At 35.9% G+C, this 25,676-nt stretch overlaps 3 protein-coding genes across 4 annotated transcripts in view; 2 read left to right on the forward strand and 1 right to left on the reverse strand.

Annotated features, from left to right (window-relative positions):
* Positions 1–156, forward strand: part of LOC132155017 (thymocyte selection-associated high mobility group box protein TOX-like) — a 54,979-nt gene extending 54,823 nt beyond the window's left edge. For both annotated transcript variants that reach the window (XM_059563781.1, XM_059563782.1), the window contains one exon: positions 45–156. In XM_059563781.1, the coding sequence (XP_059419764.1) occupies positions 45–81 (37 nt within the window). In that variant the 3' untranslated portion in view covers positions 82–156. The remainder of the gene's footprint in view (positions 1–44) is intronic.
* LOC132155024 (serine/threonine-protein kinase N2-like) overlaps positions 1–25,676 on the forward strand; it is a 328,421-nt gene that overhangs the window by 186,097 nt on the left and 116,648 nt on the right. The window lies entirely within an intron of this gene.
* Positions 8,073–11,735, reverse strand: LOC132154227 (cytochrome P450 7A1-like). Its single transcript, XM_059562807.1, has 6 exons — positions 11,607–11,735; positions 10,415–10,655; positions 9,719–10,323; positions 9,172–9,302; positions 8,899–9,077; positions 8,073–8,774 (listed from the first exon to the last, which is right to left on the reverse strand). The coding sequence occupies exons 1-6, from the start codon at positions 11,687–11,689 to the stop codon at positions 8,475–8,477; spliced, it is 1,539 nt and encodes a 512-aa protein (XP_059418790.1). The 5' UTR covers positions 11,690–11,735; the 3' UTR covers positions 8,073–8,474.

Below are 25,676 nucleotides of genomic sequence, written 5' to 3' on the forward strand. Positions count from 1 at the left end.
TTTCTGCGACAGCCGTTTTGACTTGTTGGTATTTCCCTCCACAGGGCTCTGCAGAGGGACAAAGCCCTGTACCTGACCTGATCGACATCTCCAACCCCACGCTCCTTCACGCTCACAGGACCAAGGCAGTTCCTCATCCCAGTACAGCTATTCAGGGCCTGTTGAATGTTTTCTTTCTCATGGCTCACCCTTTAGTGCACCCTACCGTGGTGGCTTTGGAATTTGTATCTGCTTCTAGCTTCTGACATTCAGACATTTTGGATCTTTAAAATAGAGTTTAAATCATTAAAAGCATGTACATGTAAACTGTATGCTAAAATTTGTTTAAATGCAATCACCTCTCTAATGATATTGACTTTTAACGCCCTCCTATTGTTCTGCGTCCTCGTTGCGTACCTAATAAGAGGCCGTGTATGGAAACCCCCTGTAGACGTGTGTTTTATTGGAGATTGCTCATGGTTTTTAAGACGTTGCGTAGGTCAACTTGCCTCGCAGGAAGGTTGTGTCAGTCCATCAGTTTCTAAGCACTTACCGCTGCGTGTCGGAGACTCCAAGCTCTCGCTGACAAACGGCGGAACGAAAACCAAAACAGGAAAATCACAATCCGAAAAAAGGAAAGAAAAACAAAAAGCCACAAAAAAAGAATGCAGACGATATGACTCCTGCGTCTCGTCCCGCTCCTCTTTCTCGTCGTATCATTCTTCCTCTCTGTAATGATCTTTTCTAGTCAACTGCCTTAGAAACAGAGTTCTGTTGTAAGTATAAAACAATGGCTCATAGGAACGTTATGAACGGCCGGACGGGTTGTTTCAAGCTGTAAATAGAATTCAATTTTTTTTTAGGTAACAATGTGATTTTGAATTGGACCACACCAGTTCGTTTAAAACTCGAAAAGTAATAATTAGCCAAGAGGGGTAATTTCTTGGCAGCGGAAGTCACTGTTGATTAGACGGACAAAAGTATTATTTTCCCAAGTTTAATAAAGTATAGGTTGATGGCATCAACCAGCGAGGCAGCATGAACTGATTCATTAAGGAAAGAACTAAAGAAAGGTTTATTTTGTATTACGCAAAATATTTCTTTTGTATCACTTCTGGCATATTGATTAATGTCATCCAAACTATGTGTATGAAAGTGTCAGATGCTTATATGGTGTTGATTAGAAGAAACAGTGGCAGATTGGAGAGTTGCTGTATAACCCTGGCATATGGCTGATCATTTACTATCCCTCTACACTGTGTCTATATGAGATCTTTTTATGGTACTTGTTTGCGCCTATTTATGAAGGAAAAAAATAACTGTAGGTGTTTTTTGAGTAATTATGTTAGAGTTCCAGGGATGTTTTTCTGTTCATTTGTTTTGACAGAATTGATCCAGGCAACAATGTGAATAATTCTTATTTAGTTTTTATTGTGTTTGAAAATAAATAAAGGCAAACCTGCATTTTTGTGCAGTAATTAATCAACGAGTGTCACGAGTGTTTCATTACGAGGAATTCAGGGCAAAATATTTGTATTGCATATTATTTGAAACATTTATAACCTCGTAATTCCTCAGGCAGGAAAAGGTCAAGCTTAAGTTTATGTATAATGAACACTAATTCACTTCCACACTCATATCTGGGTCACAGTGTTGTTGATACAGAGTTTAATGATAACAATCCATTTTCTAACCATGAACACCGCACAAATATCCCTCCCAATGTCAAGAGCACATTCCTGCCCTGCCATACAGCTGCCTATGACCTAAAACCCTATTTGGACAATGTCCAGCCTTAATGGACTTTGTATAGGAGTGTTACTAGAAGCTAAAGACAGATTAATAGACTATCTCTATTATGACTGCCTTGCTGGTTTTAAAAACGACTGCTCCTTGTCATGGAAGTCATGTTTGGTGATGGCAAACTATTGCCATCTAGTGGCCAAAGGCCGAACAGCAGCGGGCCTATGGCGTGATCTATGACGAGACGCTGGTTCATAGAACAGACAAATGCTAATATTATTCAAATATGATTTTCCCATTACATGATGATTCATATTCCAGTTAAACCAGATTTAATGACAGGTAAATGTTCGCTATGAGTAACAATGTGATTTACCAAGGTGAGTGCACAGCTAACAGATGGAGCAATATGTGATTAATGTTACTCTGTACTGATCATTATTACTTTATCCAAATATTCAAAACGCGTATAAGAAAGAAAAACAAAAAAATCCTCCCCCTGAAACCACCCTTTCCTACTTGCTCACTGTCCAAAAAGAGTTGATAAATTGTCCAAGCACCAAAATCCTTAATTCCTCTTATCAGAGCTATAATGTAAACTATTAGGACTTTTTAGTTTTTCACTAACCACGCATAACATTTTTTTTTTCTCAAAAATACAATCATGTACATACATGCATTTCACATATTATTATAGCCCAGATTGTGCTGATTACAGTGAGATTAGACTTTACCCAACACAAAAGAAGGTATTTCAAAGAATGGATTTGTTGATGGTCCCCATTTTAAAATTTAGAACTTCTAGAATATTTTTAACATATCATGGAAGTCAATGAGGAACATAAGCTGTATTGTGTAAAATATCTTATATGTTCAACAGAAGACAGAAGAAGAGATTCATACGGCTTTGAAAGAACTTGAGGGTGTGTAAATGATGAAAGCATTTTGGTTAAACAATGTCTTAACTCTGTCATTAATTACAAACTGCACATAATGAAATTGAAATGTATTTTTCAATATGTAGTGTATTGATCATGTTGAGACTAATTAAAGCATGAAAACACATGCGCACACACACACATGTTGGTATTGGTGGTTTATGGGGACTCTCGATAGGTGTAATGGTTTTTATACTGTACAAACTGCATTTCATCACCCTAGACTGAAACTGTATTGCAACCATGCAGTTTTGACATACTAGTTTTTTTATATAGCAACCTGTTTGAACTTGCCTATTGTGTAATCCTGTTGTCTTCATCGATTAATATTGTCACTTCACTGAAAAGTGGGTTGCACTTTATTTTACAGTAGGTGTACTTACGTGTACTTATAGTGTATTTATCTAAGAAAGTTCTGGTAATACAAGGTAACTACATGGGATAGAGTTCAGTTTGGGGGTAGGTTCAGGGTTAGTACCTAGTTATTACATAGTTATTGAAATTACTATAATAAGTACATTGTATGTACATGAGGAACAGGACTGTAAAATAAAGTGCTACCGAAAAGTGAAAACGGAGGAAGTCATTTATGTCTTGTTGTGACATAATGTGCACCGACCTCCACTATTGGAGATAAAGCACTCTGCTACAAATTCTCTACATGCAGTACCATATTTATTTATTTTCATCGGAAGCAACACTGAGTTCTCTCATATGAGTACACAAACCACATGAGCTATAGATACATTTGATGGCACATTTACACTCAAACACTTACTTTAACCCCTAAACTGCACATGTGGGATACAATTAGAAACATATTCATTATAAAACTACTTGTTTAGTCAGTGTTTGCATGTCATTTTGTGTGTGTGTGTGTGTGTGTGTGTGTAACCTCAGGTTGCTCTAGGGGGCCTGTCACTGTAATTATTGTATTGAAAATAACTGGATGACAGAATCTGCTAAATCACAGCTTGATGTTTACATTCTTACTAACTGTAAATCCGAACATAAACTTTTTTTTTAAACATTGCCTATAAATCCTTAAAGATAACAGATGGAAAATTGAAACAAAACAAAAAATAATCTTCATATGGAAACCATAGGTTATTAATACAAACTCCATTTTAGTATAAAAAATTGTCAACTAAATGTGAAAACAATTAGTTCATATAATACAGTAAAAAATGCTGTATTTGAGGATTTCCTGCAAGGTCATACAGCATGGCACTGAATTTCAAACAAATTTCTATTCATTAAAGACTCTTGAAAAATGTATGCATCACAAGTAAAAGCGTTCAACATTGATATCAATAATAAATGGTTCTTGAGCACCAAGTGCTCAGCATATCGGAATGATTTCTAAATAATCATGTGACACTGAAGACTGGAGGAATGATGCTGAAAATTCAGCTTTATGTGTAAGGAATAAATCATTTTAAAATATATTCAAATAAATAAAAAAACAGCAATTTTACATTTTAATAATATTGCACAATATTACAATGTTTTTAAAACCATTTTACTATCACACCAACCCCAAACTTCTGAATAGTAGTAGAACAGCTAGACTGTTTTTAATTTGGTTTTGTTTCATGTTGTAGGGTTAAACTCCATTTTAAACCAACCTCTAATCTAGACCCACGAAATGCTGTCCCACGACTTGATGTAAGCACTAAATCAAAACCTGGTTTTCAAAAAAGTTCCAGATGTCACAAGACCAAAAAAAATACAACTTTTTTATCATTTAAAACACTGTAACAGCAGACTATATGAACGTAATAGTCAGCATATCATTATCCAAATGATTGATCTTCTTTACCATTTTTTAACCCACTGTTGTCATTAAAACATTATCTTCAGTCATTCTAATTAAAGTACTTGTTTCTGTTCATTCATATCATGGCTGTAGAAGGTGAAAACAAAAGGACAAAACAGTCCAGGAGAGACTGATATTTCTCCTCAAATGTTTAAATCCCCTTTTGCAACCACATTCTACTTCACACAGACCATTTCAGTCATATTTGCATTTTTAATGATTTATCTGTCTCTTCAGGTATTAAAAAATCAGACATGTAAATCCATTGAACACTAAAAATTGCCAGCCTTTGGCTACAGCAGAAACGTTGCTTCTAAATAGTCCATTTCCATATCTTCATATTTGAAGTATTATCCTAAATTAAAGTGGCCTTGAGATAATCTTTATGAAGCAGTTAAGATAAAATAAAACAATGAACTACTCTTCACTTTTCAGTTACACCCTCCGTATACTTTTTCTATCAATTAATGATACTCCATCCAAATGGCTACAGCCTAAAATGCCTAATGCTGACATGCAGTATACAACATGACTGATAATAACCTACAATATCGTGACAGACATTTCCCTTTTATCATCTTGCACAAACAACTCTAACCCTGTAAAAGGTCACAAGCAAACAACTAATTCAGATGTATTATTTACACTGGCAAACAGCATCTGTCTGCTGACTGTCATCGGGATCTGTGGAAAAGGCAAAATAATTATCTTTCTCATCTATCCCGTACTAAATTGCTTATAACCTCTAAAATTCTTCAGAAATATAATTTAACACATTTCGCTATTACACATCACCTATATGAGACCAATAGTCACACAATCTGAAATATGACACATAACGTTTCCATAAGAGGTTGACTGACTGATCTCTATGAGGCCTGATTTTACCACAGTTGAGTGAAAAATATGATTCTGGAAGGCATAATAATGATATTGAAAACATGTTTCATAATAATGACTGTGATAATAATGAGAAACATTCTCATAATTGTGACTCGTAACAATTACTTCTCACAATAATTTCTCATACAAATTAAAACACTATCTCATAATAATGACTTTTGAGATACTTCCTCATAATAATAAAAAACTTCATTACACTAAGGAAATACTTTCTCATAATAATGACTTAACATCTCATAATGAGATGCTTTCTCGTGAAGATAAAATTTCTAATAATAATGAATTAGCATCTCATAATAAGGAGATGCATTTTCAAAATAATGAAATACTTTTTTTCGAAACAATGACTTAACATCTCATTATAATGAGAAATGTTCTTGTAATTATGACTTGATGTTCACTTTTGCATCTGAACTATTCATATGTGTGTGTTGAAGAAGAAGATGCTAAATGCAAAACTGCATATGAAAAATATAATAGATTATACTTTGTAGATTTAACGGACTTTAATGAAAGCTTGCCATGTTTATTGTGTTCTCACATTTATACAAGCGTGTCATCACTCCATTCTTTGCACATTAAGTCACAATTAGGAGAAAGTGTCTAATTATTATGAAAAAGCAAATCATTATTACGATAAAGTTTCTAATTAAGTCATTATTACAAGAAACTAAGTCATTGTTATAAGAATTACGTTACGAGATATTAACTGATTATTATAAGAAAATTTCTCATTATAATGAGATAACCAAGTCATAATTATAAGAAAGCTTCTCATTATTATGCCTAACCCTAAAAGAATCATATTTTTAACTAAACTGGCTTCCATAGGTCAGTACGTCAGATGTAATTAATTAAATATTTAAGACATTTTATCTTGAGTTTACTCTAATGCAAGCAATCTTTTGTAGTTTGTGTTGGCAGGTTTGTTACATAATCAGGTCAAGGTCAAAGTGTACAGCAGTGCACACGAGTACACTTCATGTTGTACCCTGAAGACAGCTGGCCGGGTTTACTAAGTGTCATTTTAATATTTGCATACCTTGTGCTCATGCTTATCAACAGAAGGGGTGGTTGCTAAGCGTGTGTCCTTGACACAATCTATATGTTTGTTTATCAACTAGATTTAGGTCTATGTCAGGATTACTCTTGAACATTTGGCATTCTCAGATAGTGATGAACAGATGTTAAGGAAAAGGTAAACGGGGGTAACAAACACTGACTTGCTGAAAGAATTGTGGGCTTTTGAATATTTATTGTGATTGTGCATAATACACTGGCTGGATTATGTTATTATTATAAATATTGTTGTTGTTATATGTTTTAATATTATATCCTTCCATGTCTTTCCAAAAGAAGAAAAAAAAGATATTTGCTGTTTTGTTTTGTTTTTAGTTTTTTGGTTTTTGCTTATCTGGTTTAAAGGGGTAAGATGCAATTTCAAGTTTTCCTTTCACTTTGGAGTGTTACAAGCTATTCTTGAATAGATAAGATCCCTAAAGTTGCAAAGACTAAGGTCTCAAATTCAAAGAGATATTCCAAGACTCGTCCATGCCCTCCTAAAAGGGTACGTCTAAATCGCGATGTCTTCCAAAAGAGGACACAACTAGAAATCAGTGGTTAAGCTGTATTTACAGCACTGTTCCAGAACAGTATAATATTCAGATGAGTGCAGCACTTTTTATCGAGGACTGTTTCCTGACCCTGGAAGAGTAGACTACAATGCAGGCAGTTCTGATTTACAGACTGTAAGTACGTTTTCATATATAAAGAATTTGCCACCGATGATTCAAATGCGAGTTTTGAGCAGTGAAGAGTAGCGCTTGTTGTTTGTCATTTCTCTGATCACAAATGCAGACATGGTTTTATGTTTATGTGGCACGATATGCAACGCAACGTGTGAAAAGACAGTATAAGTCATTATAATCCACAATTATGTCCCCAATGGATGCAACAAATGTCAAGTTTATAATGGGTTTTAATGTTTTTGTCTCGTCGCTTCGGATGGGACATGGCATCATCACAGTATGTTAAGGGGCGTAACATTTCCGTCACACGCTTAAGGTATTTAGCCAATCACAATGCACTGGATAGCTGGCCAATCAGAGCACAGTTCGTTTCTGTTACAGTATGTGGAAATAACGAGTTTTTTAGCAACATCATATGACCCCTTTAAGCTGGTCTCCCAAAACAGTCTAAAACCAGCAAAGAGACCAACCAGACTAACCAGTACTGGAGCTTATGCTGCTTGTTTTTTTTGAGTTGTTAAAAGCTTAATTGAGGTATCTGCAGAACTTCCGGCAAATTAAACATGTCCCTTTTTCTACAACACTGCAGCAGAAATGTAAGCATCGTATTTTTACCTGTCAAGCAGAAACAAAAGAGCTCGGTGTGTGTTTTCAAACGTGCTGAACGCTCAGTCCAGCGATGACAAGGTGAAGCGATCTATTGTTTTTCTTCTTTTTTTATGCACATAAAATTTTGGTCTCTTTATTTTCCTGTGAATTTTTTACTTTTCAGATGTTTTAACTTTTTGCACCGTCCAAACTTAGTAAACGCGTTCCAAATTAAGTTTTCACTCTCTCACTTTCCGGCTTTCCAGATATGGACTGTGCGCTGTGAACACCCAAAAGCAGAAAACGTCTCAAAATCCCTAAACCAAGTATCTGATCGCAAGTCTGACTTTTCCTCTATTGTTTAAAAAGGCTGTCACAGAGTTCATCGATTATATCAATTATTACATAGATATTTTTACAATTTTCTGCATTTAATACAATAGCCTATACAATTGCTTACAGCACCTTTTTGGTTTAAAAATTCATTCAGTACATTCATAGTAAAATTCACTTACAATTAAAAAGCACATATCATTTTACAAGAATTAAGAAGAATACTAATAAACTTAGCATAAGTGTAATAAATGTTACTGAATTTTTTTAAAAGGAGAGCTCTGAAGTTTCTTTAAAAACTCTCTCAAATCAACCTGAATAGAAAGACAATTGAGACCTATTCACATTTGTCTGCTTGGACATGATGCAAAATGTACATTATTTACAGTTTAAGTCGACAGTCCATAAATAAGTGTGAGATTCCTAGTGAGATTTGAGTCTGTATCGAAAGTCAACATCGTAGGTGGGCTGCAAAACACCCAGTCCGGCCCGAGACTGATCCAACTGAGGTTCTTTCACATCAGGGTCTAAAAGCTCCATTTCAAAGTACGCTAACAGCAGAGACAGGAACTGCTTGATTTCATGAACAGCAAAGAAGCGGCCAGGACACTTGGTCACCCCAGAGCCAAAGGGCATGTAGTAATAACGAAGTTTGCGTCCGTTTCGGTAAAAGCAGTTTTTTTCCTGTCCATTCTCATCAAGGTATCTGTCATACTTATATGTCTGTTTGTGGCAAGATGCAAAAACATTAATGAGGAGAACAATTCTTACATAATTAATTACAAGTTTTTTTTCTGGTGAAAGCTGCAATATATCTATTAAACACCATAAAGAACATAATATTTACCAAAGGATCTTCATAGATCTCAGGATCAAAGTGAATCATGGGGGGGTACAGCGCTATTACATCATCTTTTCGGATGTGGTAAGACTCGTTGTTGTCCAGGTGAAGAAGGAAATCGCTCTTTGCAATTCTCACATTCAGGGACGCACTGGACAGCCTCATAGCCTCTTTAATGATACTGTCTGTAATAAAAGAGAAGCTTTAGTTCACATGACATTTTGGTATGCTGATAATATTGAGTGCATAAATCTTTATATATTTTCAAAGCATTCCCACCTAGAATTGGCATGTTGTCCAACTGTTCCCTAGTTAGTACAAGTGGAGAATTCACAGGATCGACTTTCTGATAAGTACTTTCAAATGTTCGCCTCACTTCCTCACTAGCAGCTTTCATGGCCACAGGGCACCTGCAAACAAGCAAAAGTTGCATCATCAACTTAACAAGTACATTGAATATATATATATATATATATATATATATATATATATATATATATATATTGTAGTTATAAATACAGATTATTAGTTGATTAAAGAAACTTGCTGTTTCTTTGTAATTCATTTGGAAATTTACGAGGGGAAATTGTTTCTATGCCATTTTTTCAGTGTTCTCTGATGCATCAGAGAAATACTATAATTTAAATTAAATTAAAAACATTCTATAATAGTGTAGATCAATTTCATGGTTTAATGCTTCCAAATGCAGAACGCTCTGAAGTAATGCTTATCTCCAACACTACAATTAACATATTTATCTGAGCTGATTGATAATCCTTGCTAGTGACTACAGTGCAGCTTTACACTTGCTGAGTATGACTTGTACCTGATCATATAGAACAGGGTCCAGAAGGTTGCAGGCAAAGTGTTGGCTTGTGAAGCCCACAGCATGGCCACATGGGTCCTGGCTTTGCTCAGCTCATTGAAGCTAGATAATGTGTCATTCAAGAGCATGCGCAAGCATATGAGGTCAGACACATTGGCACGCTTGCTGAGGTTTTCGTGGAGCATCGTCTTGGCCAAGTTCTCGCGAGCGCTGTAGGCACTCTTGAAAACGTGAATCGGGAGCCCAGCGATCAGAGCAGGAAAGATCTTATCAAACTCTTTAAAGTTCTCTAGTGCATTGAGCACCAGAGCTTTTTGGGCCTGCTGACGTGCAATGCTCTGGTCTCCATCCAATTCCTTTCCAAAGAGGGTCAGGTAGCCTGCTTCAAACATGATCTTGTAGCAGAAGGCAAAAATACCATCACTCTGCCATTCGGAAGGTTTGGCCTTCAGCACTCCTGACTGCAGCATGGTGCTCTGTAGGTTTTCCATCATGGTCTCAATGAGAGGAGCTAAGGCCTCCCCTTGCAGGGTCTTCAGGAAGGTCTGATGCAGGTTCTCTGTGGTGTAACCGTGACTGGGATCCATGCTCTCGTGACCAAATGCCTGCAAGAACACACGCAAATCATTACATGCTAAGTAGTTCATTTTGTTGTTAGATTGTTGTTAGCAGTAATCAAGAAGTTATTTGATTTACCTTTGCAGAGGCATCAAAGTGAAATTTCTTCCAGTCTAGATGCCTTCCTTGGCGGATGACGGCATGGTAGGAGAATGGATCACAAAGGAAATGGACATACTGCCCAGCGATCTTGCATGTAAAAATGTGACCATGTTTCTTCTGTCTGCTCCGAAGAAACTCCAAAGGATTGGCCCCAAACTGAAGAGCACAACCAAGGTAAGGGATCCAACCATTTTCTACTGGAGGCTCCCCAGGCTGTCTGAAACAATTACAGCTCCAAACGGTTACAAAACAGCTTATAAAATCAGGGTTTAAGAACAAGAAACAAGTTCTGTCATGTAGTTCAGTTCTTATGTAACCTAAATTGCTATTGATTCAATTCAGTGCCTATCAAGTTATATTCCAAATCTGGCAGTTAGTCTCTCTGACTGTTAACCAATAAGTTGAACATGATTCAGACACAGATTATGCCCACACCTATCAGTTAGAACCTTAAGAGCATAGTTCAGAATTGGAAACAGAAGTGTAAATATGTTTTAATGAGAGGTTTCATTAGATTGCTATAGTTCAGAGTCTATCCTCACAAAAACAGCTATCTCAAGCAATTTCTTAACTTTTCTTTAGTAAAGCACTGGGATGTTTGATGAGTAAGTCATTCTGTCTTAAAGTGGCCATCGTAAGTTTCTATAACACCCCGTGGCCTTCTGTACAACCCCGTTGTATGCATCAGCACATCACCATCACAAGTCATGATTTATATAGCTGTTTTTTCATAGACTGTCTCATTCCATTTCCTTGTTTGTGCTGAGTTTCCCTTCCTCCGTTACTTAAATATAATGAAGCCCCTCACAAAACAGATTTGAACCTTTAGTGAACTACACTTCTTGTGTCCGAGTCATTCTTGGTCCCAGGTACCAGCTTCTGTGCTCCATCACTCAACTCCTCAACCTTATCTGATCTTCTCAAACTATTTATTCTAACACATACAAAGCCAAAACCTTTTGGAAGACTAACTAAAATAAAAAAAATATATAACAATAATAGACAAATTTAAATGTTTAATTTAAAGAATTACCCTGCAAACTTGTTATTTAGCATTAGAGATTGTAACATTAAATAACATCAGTTGTCAAACAGATATGAATCCCACCATCCCTGAGATGTCCCCAAGCTTAGTGGAGCTTGTAGTCACAAACAAGTGAGTATTTACCTTCTGCGTATTCCTGTAATAAGCCAAAGACAGCAACAGAGCCCAACAACTATGGTCCAAATGAGGGCAATGCTTAAGATCATGACTGTTGGAGAGACAAAAACTGGTGGAACTAAAGCGTGGTTGTCCTGGAAGATGCACTCATGTGCTCTTAGCACTGTTTTTATATGATTCACCACATGTTGCAAGCCACAGCCCTTGACATAACGCCACAGTTAATGACTGCCCCCATATATTTTTTTTAATCTGAAAACGTGCCATATGCCTTTAAGAAAAAAAAACCTGTATAGGTGTATGAGTGTATGTGTGTATGTGTGTGTGTTTGTCCTTGAACCATGGACACCTCCACCTGACGGCCAGTAGACTGTACTTTGATATATTGCAAAATTGGGAAACAGCTTCAAGGTCTTTGATATGTGTGATTTTTTAAAGTAAAATTTTTTTTTTGGGGGGGGGGGGGGGTTTAAGTGTTTATTTATTAAAAAATAAATTCAAGTTCTCAATTCAATTGAAGTTTATTTGTATAGAGCTTTTCAGAATAAAAATTGTTGCAAAAAATCTTTACAGTAAATTAACTTTCTACAATATTTAGCAGTAGCTTACCAGTGGGGACTGTCAGTTAATGTACATACAGCAGAAATGTACAGAAAAATCAACGACGTAATCAAACAGATGATGAAAACTATTAACAGCAATAATTATATGTTGCAATCAAACTTGGTAGTTCTGAATATTATTTCAGGGTTGGCATCATCTGACTGCATCTTCTGACTGCTTTTGTCATTTTAACAAGAGCAGTTTCTGTGCTATGGTGGGGCCTGAAACCTGACTGAAATTCTTCATGCAGATCATTGTTTTGCAGGAAGGAGCTCAATTGAGCAGACACAGCATTTTCTAAAATGTTAGACATAAAAAGAAGATTTGAAATGGGCCTATAATTTGCCAGTTCACAAGGATCTAGTTGTGGTTTCTTAATAAGAGGCTTAATAACCGCCAGTTTGAATTGTTTTGGGATGTGACCTAAAGATAAGTTAATTATACTGAGAAGCGGTTCTTTGGCTACAGGTAACAACTCTTTCAGTAATTTAGTGGATACAGGATCTAATATACATGTTGTTGGTTTAGATGCAGTGATAAGTTCATTTAGCTCTTCCTGTCCTATAGTTGTAAAGCACTGCAGTTTTTCTTTGGAAAATTTTCCTAACCTATATCTGTAGATTTTTATGATGAAGTCGTGCTTTTGTAGGTTTTCTAAAAAGTTCCCTCACTGGGTGGTGGGGAGAGGGTTGAAAGCTGTATGTATTGGCAAAGTGTTTATTTGCTGGACAAGAAGTTTATACTATTGTTACCTTAATTTGATGGGTCACTTCTGGATAAATGCTCTGAGTTCAGTCAGTTCAAACACACTTACATGAGCTACACTGACAAATGACGTGAGGTACTAAGTCAAATTTTTGTACAATGTTTAAAAGAGAAATAAATTCACACATCATACAAATAGTGAGCATAGACATGATTTTAGGAATGGATAATTACATTGTTTTGTTAGCTTTGGGCATTTAATCAATTACATGCAATTAGATTTAAAATTAATTAAACATTCTTCTTGGATTCTATTGGCAATTGAATGGTTGATAATCAGCTTTAAGTCCCAATTTATTGCCGATCTTATCAAAAGCAGTTTTTGAATCTCTGAAAGGAGTTAACTTCTTTGATAAGGTCCAGATGAAGGCCATGTTCATCAACTTTAATAATTAACACTGTGATGGCCAGGCATTCATTTGACCTTGAAACTACAGATAAAACAAACAATCTGCAGCAATCAAATCATTCTATGCTGTAACCTCAAAAAACTCTTTCTACCATTCACTTCACAAAGAGTTACAAAATGTTTGAAAAGTGAAATGTAGCATTATATGGACATACCAATAAAAGTGTGAGGGGATTCCCATATAGCATGAAAGTATTCATAAAGTTTTATGGCTGTTGTAACTTTTCATGTGCATTCAAAGAATCAAAACAACTTTGTATAGTCTGTTTTAAACAGTTGCTGTTACTCCAAATCTGAAGAAATGGAAATACCATATTGAATTAAGTTTGTGTTGCTGAAATAGTAAAAGTACATTTTCCAAGAAATACATTATTGAAAATATTTTAAAAAGTTTAGATGAAAACGAAATTATGTATAAAAAGGTCATAACAAATACCATTAAAACCTTACTCTATGAATATAGCACGGTATGACACTTATAAGGGGAAGACGTTTCTACCCAACATGGCAAATCATGGCTAGTAAAAAATGCAGGATAAAGTAGTTTGAAAAATCTTGGTTGAGAAACTGAGCAGAGACTCCAGACCTCAACTAGTTGTGTTGAATAAAGGAGAATTTAGTTTTTATCACATCAAGAATTTTGCAACATCAACACTGTTATTGAACTGAACTGAATCAACATTGAAATGCTTCATTGATTCTGTGGCTTTCATGTTTAATACTGTGAAGCTGTGCTGAAATGATCTACTTGTAAAGAACTATAAAAAATAAACACTTGACTTGAATAGAAGACCCGATTCTTGTGAAAATATCAAATAAAAAGGATGTAAAAAGAACACAGAAAGCTTTTTTTTAGGAAAGAAATAAAATGTCATGTCCGGTTTGTAATTTTTCTGAACATGAATCAGCAGAGTGCCTTGTTTCATTTGTTATATTAGATCTAAAAGCTTTCCACCTTCACTGCTCAAGAAACCATCTCTAAATCCAACGCTTCTTGAAAACTACAGACCGGTATCCCTTCTTCCATTCATTGCAAAGACACTTGAGCGAGCGGTGTTCAACCAGTTTTCTATGTTCCTTGTACAGAACAACCTCCTGGACAGCAACCAATCTGGCTTCAAAAGTGGCCACTCAACTGAGACTGCTCTGCTCTCGGTTACTGAAGCCCTGCGACTAGCAAGAGCAGCTTCAAAATCCTTGGTACTCATCTTACTGGACCTTTCTGCTGCTTTTGACACTGTTAATCACCAGATTCTCCTGTCCACCCTCAGAAAGATGGGCATCTCTGGAACCGCACTCCTGTGGGTTAAGTCTTACCTCTCTGACAGATCCTTCAGTGTGTCTTGGAGGGGTGATGTTTCAAAGTCACACCACCTTGCTACTGGGGTTCCTCAAGGCTCAGTACTTGGACCACTTCTCTTCTCAATCTACATGACATCATTAGGATCTGTCATTCAGAAGCATGGCTTTTCTTATCACTGCTACGCTGATGACACCCAACTCTACCTCTCATTCCAACCAGATGACCCGATGGTAGCTGCTCGCATTTCAGCCTGTCTGAGTGACATCTCTAGCTGGATGAATGACCATCACCTTCAGCTTAACCTTACGAAGACAGAACTCCTGGTGATTCCAGTTAACCCATTGCTTCATCACAACTTCTCTATACAGCTGGGCTCATCAACCATTACTCCTTCGAGGACAGCTAGAAACCTAGGAGTTGTGATGGATCATCAGTTAAGCTTCACAGACCACATTGCTACAACTACCCGGTCCTGCAGGTTTGCCTTATACAACATTAGGAAGATTAGACCCTTCCTGTCAGAGCAAGCAACCCAACTTCTTGTCCAAGCTCTTGTTCTCTCCAGACTGGACTATTGTAATGCTCTCCTGGCGGGCCTTCCTGCATGTACTGTCAAGCCTCTGCAATTGATCCAGAATGCAGCAGCGAGGGTTGTCTTCAATGAGCCAAAAAAAGCTCACGTTACTCCGCTCCTCATTAGGTTACACTGGCTACCAGTAGCTGCTCGCATCAAATTCAAGGTACTGATGCTAGCCTATACGACCACTGGCACAGCACCAACTTACCTAAACTCATTGGTTAAATCTTATGTGCCCTCCAGAAGTTTGCGCTCTGCAAGTGATCGACGCCTTGTGGTACCATCCCAAAGAAGTTCAAAATCACTCTCAAGGACCTTTTCCTGGACTGTGCCCAGCTGGTGGAATGACCTCCCAATCTCAATTCGTACAGCTGAGTCTTTACTCATTTTCAAGAAACAGCTAAAGACTCATCTTTTTCGCCTGCACTTAACCAACTAACTCTAGCACTTTTCCTTTTCTTGTCTTTTTATTAAAAAAAAAAAAAAAAAAAAAAAAACCTACCTATGCGTTCTATACTAGACTAACTGAGACTTGTCATGGCACTTGTACACTGTTGTTGTTCTCTTGTTGACCTGACTGCTTCTATTGTTCTCATTTGTAAGTCGCTTTGGATAAAAGCGTCTGCTAAATGATTAAATGTAAATGTAAATGTAACATGAAAAATACAAAACAAAAAACAAACACTCTAAATCATTTTGACTGAATACACAATGATAATACAACATGAGACATTGTACCCTAAAGGCAGAGGAAAGACTGTCCCTGGAATTAAACATTTATACAAGTCCATATGTCTGTCCACATCCACAACTGACTTGAAACTAGCACTGGGATCACATTGATGAAAATAATACATCAGAGACATCTTTTGAATTTGAGTAGAAATTCACATTCCACTGGTTTAAACTTAAGTTGGTGCAAGCTGGTACAAGTCACTGCACATGTACTGTCAGCTTTTTCAAGTAATTATTTATTCAATTAAAACTTAACATGCAGTGTATGACCTGTAAATGTTCTGTACGGAACTATAGAATGTATAGGGCAATAATGTAAAATATTTTTATAAAAGAGCAAAATCTTTTTAGTATCATGCATAAACATACAAATATGGTTGTCGCAGCTAAATTTGGTTGTCCTGTAAAACAGTTGGGAGAATGTACCTGTTGTTTGATGACCAATGGCCAGACTAATTCTGCATTGCATTCTACAGGCAGAATGGATGACTGCCAGGGAAGGTTGTGAAATAAAAGAGAGAATGGTTTTGAAAAATGGACAATGAGATAATGATAATCCAAAAATAAACGAATTTCTTATTTAGGATTTAGAATTGATCAAACATTTATAAATGAAAGTTAAATGCTGTGGATTGTTTACATATGCTGAGCATTGTTGTCTCTGCATGACTTATGATGATTGCATGATTTATTTCTCAATTCGTTCAATCTAGCGAATCAAACCTATGAGCTTGCTATTACTAGCATCATTCTTTACTGTTTGAGCTACAGGATGGCTATGCTGTACTGCAAGCATTTAACTAGCCCTTCAACTTAACTTGAATATCAATATTCATTTTAATAATAGCATATGTTGGATAATTATACATAAAAGTACTATGGCATTTTGCCTGTCAGCATCAACAAATGGACTATGACCCTCACAGTGCCATAAAAGAAAAACATCATGAGATTAAAACAAAACTAGAACTAACCTTGAAGCTGGACTGGTAATGTAGAGATAAAAGAACAACTGTTGTCACTATTACTTTAGTCAGCATTGAAATTACTATTACTTAACAAGATTTGTTGTGGTTGATATGGTCAAACTCTTATTTCACAATAGGAGTATTTTTAGATATTATTGAAATTTCACAATTGAGCGAGAGATATTGACAGCTTCAGGTAAATTAGAATGCTGTCACTTTAAGACCTAATGTGCACATCCACTAACCGACTGCGTTTCCATGAATATTTACCAACAAGGGCATCTTAACATATTCTTGTGTTTTTGACTGTATAGCCACACACTGGAAGCCCAACAAAGCTTTTCTTGTCCGTAGTCCACTCCGTCTCAGAGTCTGTGGCCATGTGCACAGAAAGACTGCTAATGTGTGCTCAATACAAACTTAACCTCAAAAACAATTCTCCCTACCAGTATGGACCACGTGATGTGTAGCTGTTTAAGATCAGTTTGCAGTTTAGTACACTCTGTGACATGCTAGTCTACATAAGTGAAATTGAAGCATTCATTTTTCCTGGCCAGTGTTGTGTTTAATTCATGAACCAGTTAATACGTCAGACTACGGTTATCTGTTTGAACTACGAAATGAGGCAGATACCCCGAAGTCTTCAAAAAATACTCATCTTCAAAGCTCAAAATGTTGAGATTCCTTGTCCTTCCGATTTCTTGGTCTATTCCGGCAATATACAAATGTCCCAAGATTTTTGGTGTTTCTCATTCCAGCAATTATCGTAACGCATGTTTCTTTAGAAAGTTGTCTTGACTCATCTGTGGGCTGAATCATGTTGGAACATGAGTGATAATAACTCAAAATGACTGACATTTGCAATCATGCTGCATTTGATTAAACTCAGTTATTCAGATCCAGTAGCATATATCAAGTTATATTATCCTTTATTAATTTACTCCTGATGACACGCTTTACTATAATCTTGAGCTGAAATCTAGCTCCAGTCAGTGTGCAGATCAGAGGTGAAGTGCATCTGTTAAGGCAGATGCTTCTAACATTTTATAAGACATTCATGATAGAAGTGTTTCTGATTTTACAATCCAACCATTGACAAGAAGATCATAAATGCATTTCTTGAGCTCTGAATAGAGGAGTATTAGAATAAAATTATTTAATAATAATAAAAAAACATTTTATGTAATCCTTCATAATAGTGATTCAAACGTTAAAAACACTGTTTATCAGCTCTGTTTTGCATTATTTTTAATAGATACCTGTAACAACAGTATTATCAGTCAACAGGCTTAAGTGCATCTGTCACTTTAGGTCAAGGTTAGGCCATAAGAGATTGTGCATTCAGTATATACATTATGGATGTTACATGGTTTATACGGCATAGTTTCATGCTAACATCATGCATTCTGCAGGACCGCCACTATAATGGAGGGAAGATAGAAATTATTCTATTCCAAGAGATTTCACAACAACTCTATTAGGTGTGCTGTAGAATCCAGTAGAATTCCTTCAGTGTTTATGTTATTTCACTCATTACTAATCCACAGTTGGGGCTCTGTATGATGCAAAAGAATGTGAAGAAAGCCAGAATCAGTTGCGTTTTTCATACACAGTGGGTAGCAAGCTTCTTCTGAAGACCTAGGTTTGAGCTTTGTCTGTGTCTTGTTTCTCTTCTCTCCTTGTGTTTGCATGTTTATTACACCTCTGCCTTATCTCATAAAGGAAAGAAAGATAAGTTTATCAAACAGGCCATATTAATATTAGACAATGCAAGTTATGACACAAGAAAAAAAAGAATGAATGGAAATGATCAAAGACTTATTCATGAGTTTAGGTAACTTTAAAGAATAAATACATTGCAAAAAAAAAGAAGAAAAAAAGAAAAGAAAAACCCTCAAAATAAAAGGCACCATGCTGAATGAATTAAAATTAAGATTAACAATTAATTCATGAATTGAATGGTTTAAATTAATTTACTGTAATCATATATGTTATGCAATTCATCTAAAACACATTTTTATTATAAAAGTAATAACAATGAATAACAAAAATAAACCACAAACACACACACAAAAAATCGCTTGCCCTAAAATTCTGTCATCATTTAATCAGACTTACTTTCCTCTGAGGAGCACAACAGAACATATTTAGGAATAATGCTTTTCCCCCCATTACAGTAAACATCCAAGAGCAACTTAAGAACTACATGACATTTCTCACTAGCGAGGTAATAAGGGCAATGATGTTGAAGCAGATTCGGTCTCAAATTCAAACATGCTTAATTACTCTCTCGCTCTCTCTCTCTAATAACTTAATAATGAGCTTACTATCAACGACTCAAGCCTCCGTTACTAGGTCTAAAATGACATTTTGGAATTAGCAACGCAGGCGTGGGATGAGATGCTAAGAAAATAATCCTACACACAAGCATTTTAAGGATCAAAATCTGACAAATGTCTTTAAATACAACATCTGATAAATGTGGTAACCTTGAGATGTGGTAACCGTAGTGTAAGCAGAATTATTGACGACGGGCAATTGAATTATTAGAAGATAATGCACACCGAATGATAATGCTCTCCTGAGTTTTTCATACACTATACAAGAAAAAAAATTTTTTTGTTATATTGGCCATGTTGAAAACGGTTCTCAGGTCACTCACACACTTAAACTAGCATGAACTATACATGTACATGAACTTAATATAAAATAGTGACCAGTCCTTTTACAGCTTTATCAAGGTGTCTGATGCATACTGCTGTTTTCTATGCTCAACTACTATCGTATCATCATAACTGATGAGTCTTGTCCTGAACTCACTTGCTTTTATGAAGTTAGAGTCTCTGAATGACTTCCTTTTCAGGGTAAATAGTTTTCATACTCTCCTCAATCTGTCCACACAGTTTGCTGACTGTCATCCACCTGTCCTTGTTGTATGTTCAAATACCCTGCCTTTCAAGAAAGCCAAGTCCCTCAGGAGAACACAAAATCTGCTCTAGCACTCGATGAGCCCTCCATGCTAAATGGATGAGATGTGTCAGTGTGTGCTGTTGTTGGAGCCTGATTTGCCTAGTTTGGGAACAACGTGTCATTTTATCAGCTCCTGGCAGAAAATTTTGAAGATAAACAAGAAAAAGAAAAGTCTGTCAGCTAACTTTGAAATCTAGCTTGACAAAGGCTTGAAAGAAAGTTAGTTTAAAGTGTGAAGGTTATTTAGACTGTGTGCACTTCTAATACTTTGGAACTTTGCAAAGAGAGTTGAAGTTTGAAGGTTTATGTATTGTGTATAATGTATTAAGCATTATGTCTTGTGAACACCTGGGCCATATGAATATATAAGCAAAATTTGACGGCAGTTTAGACATTGCTAGGTGGTTGGTAAGATGAGTGGTTGTGACCAGTTGTTCATGTCAACATAATGATTACTATATGATAAATGTCTTTGTCACTGTAAGTCAGTGTGTGGCTAAACTACTTTTTTCAGTCATGAAATTGAGTTAAAACACAATACTGGAAAAAAGTGTGTTGGATTTACATGATCATGTACATTGGTTCCACGTTAAATCAAGTTCATGTAATTTGAATGAATGAAATTTACACAGCTGAACTGAACTAAAGTGAACCAACACTGAACTGCCTGGAGCTGAATACATGACACTATTGTCACTGATTATGTTGCTTTACTGTTAAATAGTGTAATTAATACTTCTTTGAAACAATCTGTATTGCATAAAGCACTATGAAAAGGATTAATAATTTCCTAGTCATATGTTTTTGTGACACATCAATGAAATATTTTCCGAAAATGTTAGCAAGCAATAGCATTTACATTTGAAATTAGCATGGTACTGTAAATATTAAATGCTACTTGGGTAAAACAACAAAACATGTTTCCCTCAGCCTAAGAAAAAGCTCAGGCTTAATTGAAATGGTTCCAAATTCCAAATGGACATTGAACACCATCAAGTCGCCCTCTTCTCAAATCTTGCTCAAAAACACATCAAATAATAATACTCATATTCAACTTGTTTAGTCTACCTATTAAGTGCCCATGCTGGGAACGAGAAGTGCTATTTTAGTATTGACAATATAGCAAAAACAATTTCTGAATACATGACTGATTCACATTCATGGTCCTAATTTAAGGATTTGCACGTTTTCAAAAAATTCATAAATTGAAAGCAAAGAAATCAAAGTTCAAAAGAGAAATGCAATTTTGTTGCAGATTGCAAATACTATCTAAATCTATGATTGAGGTTTCCAGTTTTTTTTTTCCTCGGTGTAGTTTAAAAACTCAAGTTGACAAAAAAAAAAAAAATGGCAAATGTGAAAACCTCTGTCCTCTAAATTAACATTTTACTGAATTGCAGATAAAAGCAATACCACTTTCACTGTCATTAGCATATCTGGGCGATGCTGTTTATCCGCAGTATTATTTAGGCTAAAATGCAGTGCTGTTATAGAAATAGATATCTTCTCGAAGTATTCAGTATTCTGTACACTGAAAAAAAAAATCTCAGAAATTCCTAGTAAATTTCACAAAACAATTACTGCAAGTTACATTTATTTTTTTAGAAATTTCAAAATAGACTGAAATTGTAAAACATAGTAAAAACATTTTTGTAAAACATACAGTGTATGCATAGAATACTACTGCGATATATTTGTCAAAGCATGCCATATACAATAGAGCACATTAAGTGCTGTATCCCACAATGCAGTTCACTTCCATTTCCAACATGACAAATTAACCAGAATATCACATTTTCTTGAATCAAAAGTTCTAGCAGTCACACCACTTCCTGTATTAAAAAAATACTCTGATGAAGTCATGTGACTGCACTTATTATTGTATAATTCACTCTGTTTTACATAGTAAGGAAGGACTGTATGCTGTATGTTTCCAGTAAACTACTGTTCCTTTGTGAACAGCAAAAACATCTACAGCATGTGTCTTTACATTAGAATCACCTCTCTCTAGCCTCTCTCTCTAAAGGGGCTTGTGTGTGTGTGTGTGTGTGTGTGTGTGTGTGTGTGCTGCCCTCTTGAGGCTCTGTGTGTATAGCTATAGATTTAAGGATTTGGGGATTTTAGTTTCAGAAGGGCACACATTTAAAAAATATTAAGCACAGTATATACATTTTGCTGTTTAGAAATTTAAAATTAGGATTATAATTTTTTTTTCTCTGTCTATTCTTTGTAGGAAGTAGAAATCTCCACTAGGGGACAGTCTCTGTTTGCTAATGATATAGTTGTTCATGCTGATCTGGAAGGACTTTTGCCATCTGACATCAAGCACCTAGAGTTAACCACTACAGATTGTTTTTGAAGTAATGTATTAAGTAACATACGATTTTTGCATCAAACATGCACTGTTTATAGTAAAATAAATCTGAATGTGAGGAACATATTTGAATATCGCCATGGCTTACAGTACCTTCACTGAATAAGGATCCAGACAGGATTTCTGCTCCTTCTCTGGGGGCCAAGAGTTTGATACAAACCTGCTTGTGTTCTTGAGACGACACGTGTATATGTGAAACTGTTCAACTTGTATTCATATATTTCTTATCGATATTTCAGAGTAGATTTTATTAAATGTGTGACGTTTCTGTTCCACTGAAGGTAACTGAGATGGACCACAGGCTAATACCAGCTAGATATAAATAAGAAAAAAAATGTCTAATGTAATTTATTCCTGTGATGACAAAGCGACATTTTCAGCAGCCATTACTCAGGAAACATTTATTATTATTATTATTAATGTTGTTAACAAATTGTGCTGCTTAACACTGAACAAATTGAACAAATAAAGTCACCCCAGATGAGATGGGTTACACATACTGTCTTTAATACACGGCCCAAGTAAAAGCTTTCTTTAATCTCAATTTCATATGCAGGCACTACATGCATCAAACTAATAGGCCTACTGTAACAACATCTGTGTGTCATCTCAGTATAAAATACCCATTAAAGATATCCAGAAATGGAAAACACTTCAGATGATGGTTGTTACACATATTTGAGAAGACAGTATTAAAACAATCTACTATATATGTTAGAAATTATGCTTCTGTAAATCAAATAAAAAGTAAACATGCTTATTTTATACTAAGATATAAGAATCTACACTGTTCCAAGCCTAATTAATGTTTCATAATTCATGTTTTTCTCTTCTTTTACTGTGTATTTAGTAATTTGAGGCTAGACAGGAATCTCGGTTTCAGATTTTTCTGGATTTCAGTTTCAGGATCATTCATTGTACACAGAACCCTCTCACTCTCCTGAATGGACACAAGTGAATGCATGTTGTTGACAAAGCTTTTACCAAGCTACTGGAATTTTAATGATGTGTCCCCACATGATTTCTAATATTATTTCTCTGTGATGGCTTGCTCATATTGTTCAAACACTTAACAAGGTATAACCTGGCTATGTTCTTGCGCGGGATGCGTGCAGTTCTGTTTATTAACCGCTAGAGTGCCAAAATTTGCAGTGTTGCTATGTTCATTTAAAGAAATCTGAATAAACATACAAACATTATGACAATAAATAGAGTAGTAATTGTACATTTGCAACTAAAGATATTATGAAAACATTCTTATGTCTTACAGTATCACATTAATTTCCAGCTTTCTTACCTTATAGTTGGGATTTGGTCCTGCTTTGTGATAATGTGCACATAAGACTACATAAAGATCAGGCTGTTTGGCAGAATTACAGTATTATACCTTTTATACCTATATTATATTATATTATATTATATTATATTATATTATATTATATTATATTATATTATATTATATTATATTATATTATATTATATGCTAGGTTCAATGAACATTTGCTAAAAGCGAAATTGCAACTGAGCTTAACACATCAGCATGCATTTTCATTTTTTAACTTACAATAATCAAGAAACTTCATTAAAAAAAAAAAAAAAAAACTTTTTTTGAAAGCTACATTCCAAATTCACTTGGTTTATAATTCTGAAGGGCATGTGCTCTTCATTTCTGATATAAGATGTAGAGTTGAAGGAATCTTTGGTTATTAATGCTGCAGCGTCACAGGTGAAACACTAGCAATACAAACAGGGACAAAAAGGCCTGTTATGACACCACATTAATACTTTGAGACTCTGGCTCGAGAGAGCCGCTGAGTGGGAATCTGTGGTAAATGTCATGTTAGCTCACAGCTGTAAGCGCTGGGCTTAAACTGCTGCATTAGAAAAGCATGAATCAAAGGGATGGAAAAACTTGCAGCCATTGTGTTGCTGAGAGAGGCGTGCATGGGGAAATGATGACAGCCAATGAACCTCAACAACCATGTCGCAGCATCCCTCCAGCGGAGAGAGAGACGGCTCAAACATGGCTTGCTTTCATTGCCTAATCTTCTGCTCTGCTTCTGCCAGGAAAAGTGAGAAGCAGAGATAGAGACGAGAGAGAGAGAGAGAGAGAGTGAGAGAAAGGGTATTCATCAATGCCTCTTTTGTCAGGCATGCTGGATGGAAATTAATAAGGTGTTCATGAGGGGGTCTGATGTTATTAGTATAACTTCAGGAAACAATATGGAAAATTCAATTTACCTCCTCATTTTTATAGTCTTGGTTTTGCCCGGGGTGCCACTTTGTTTCAATCCAGGTCCTGACAGGGAAAGTAAGGCTTTTTTGCCATCACAGATCAAAAGTCTTATGTTTTCCTCACATGAACAGAAATTATTTTCACGTCATCCAAAGCCGGAGGGAGGATTTGCTTATCATTACACACTTTTTCTGTGGGGAAGGGGAGTAGCGAAGAGGGCATAAATAGCGTGTAAATATTGTTTAACAGGCACTCAAATGCTATTACAAATCATTTTTAATTTCCCTTAAACAACACTCAATTTCAAAACAAGACTTGGCAGCCATTTTGTGGCTAAAATAAGACATGCCTTATTCTAGTTACTAAAATGAAAAGTCACGTTTAATAACAGTTCTATGTGGTTCTAGGGTGGTCCTGGGCAGAAACTGGCAAATTCAAGAAAAAGTCAAGAGAGTCAAGTTCATGTTCGTAGCACAAACAATTGAATAGTTAAGCAAAGTTTAATGAGCATGTAGTTGCACTGAGACTTGCCTTAGCAAGCACCAAAAAGCCCAATTTAGTGTTTTCGATAGCATCAAGTTGAAGGTCTTTTTCTAAAATGCAGAGAAAAGTGAGTGAAAACATAAGGTTTCACGTATGTATTCCAGCTTGTGACCCGTAGATCCCTTGAACTTCTTTATGGGAGTGAGTTAGGTGCTCTAGGGAGCGAGGGGCCTCTAGTGCACTGGTCTGGTCTTTCTAAACATTTGTGATGAATTAGATCATTTCCTCTTGCCCTGAGAAAGCAGGCAGCACAAATGACTAAATTAAAGATACCTACCCTCCTGCGGGGAGCCATGCTCTGCAATGAGACAAGGGCTACAATGAGAGAGCGAAATAGGGTTTCAAAACAGGGAACATCTTGCCTATGCGCAAATCGTGAGGAAATAAGACTTGACAGCTGTTTTCTCAGCGTCAGCAATGCAAGAATCACATGACTGGCCTTTGTGACTTTTTCACCACTATCGACGCACTGTGTGAGCTGGTTTAAAAAATTACTTAAAAGGAAAGTTTGTGAAAAATAAATAAATAATAATACGATTTTTTTTCCATTGTTTACTCACCCTGATGTCCTTCCAAATCTGTTCGACTTGCTT

This window comes from Carassius carassius, chromosome 12 (genome assembly GCF_963082965.1).
Source record: "Carassius carassius chromosome 12, fCarCar2.1, whole genome shotgun sequence".
NCBI lineage: Eukaryota > Metazoa > Chordata > Actinopteri > Cypriniformes > Cyprinidae > Carassius > Carassius carassius.

Coding starts and splice junctions, on each gene's coding strand:
- LOC132154227 (XM_059562807.1), bottom strand. CDS start 11,689: ATGATCTTAAGCATTGCCCTCATTTGGACCATAGTTGTTGGGCTCTGT. Junction 10,656..11,606: donor ATTACAGGAATACGCAGAAG/GTAAATACTCAC, acceptor TAATTGTTTCAG/ACAGCCTGGGGAGCCTCCAG. Junction 10,324..10,414: donor ACTTTGATGCCTCTGCAAAG/GTAAATCAAATA, acceptor GTGTTCTTGCAG/GCATTTGGTCACGAGAGCAT.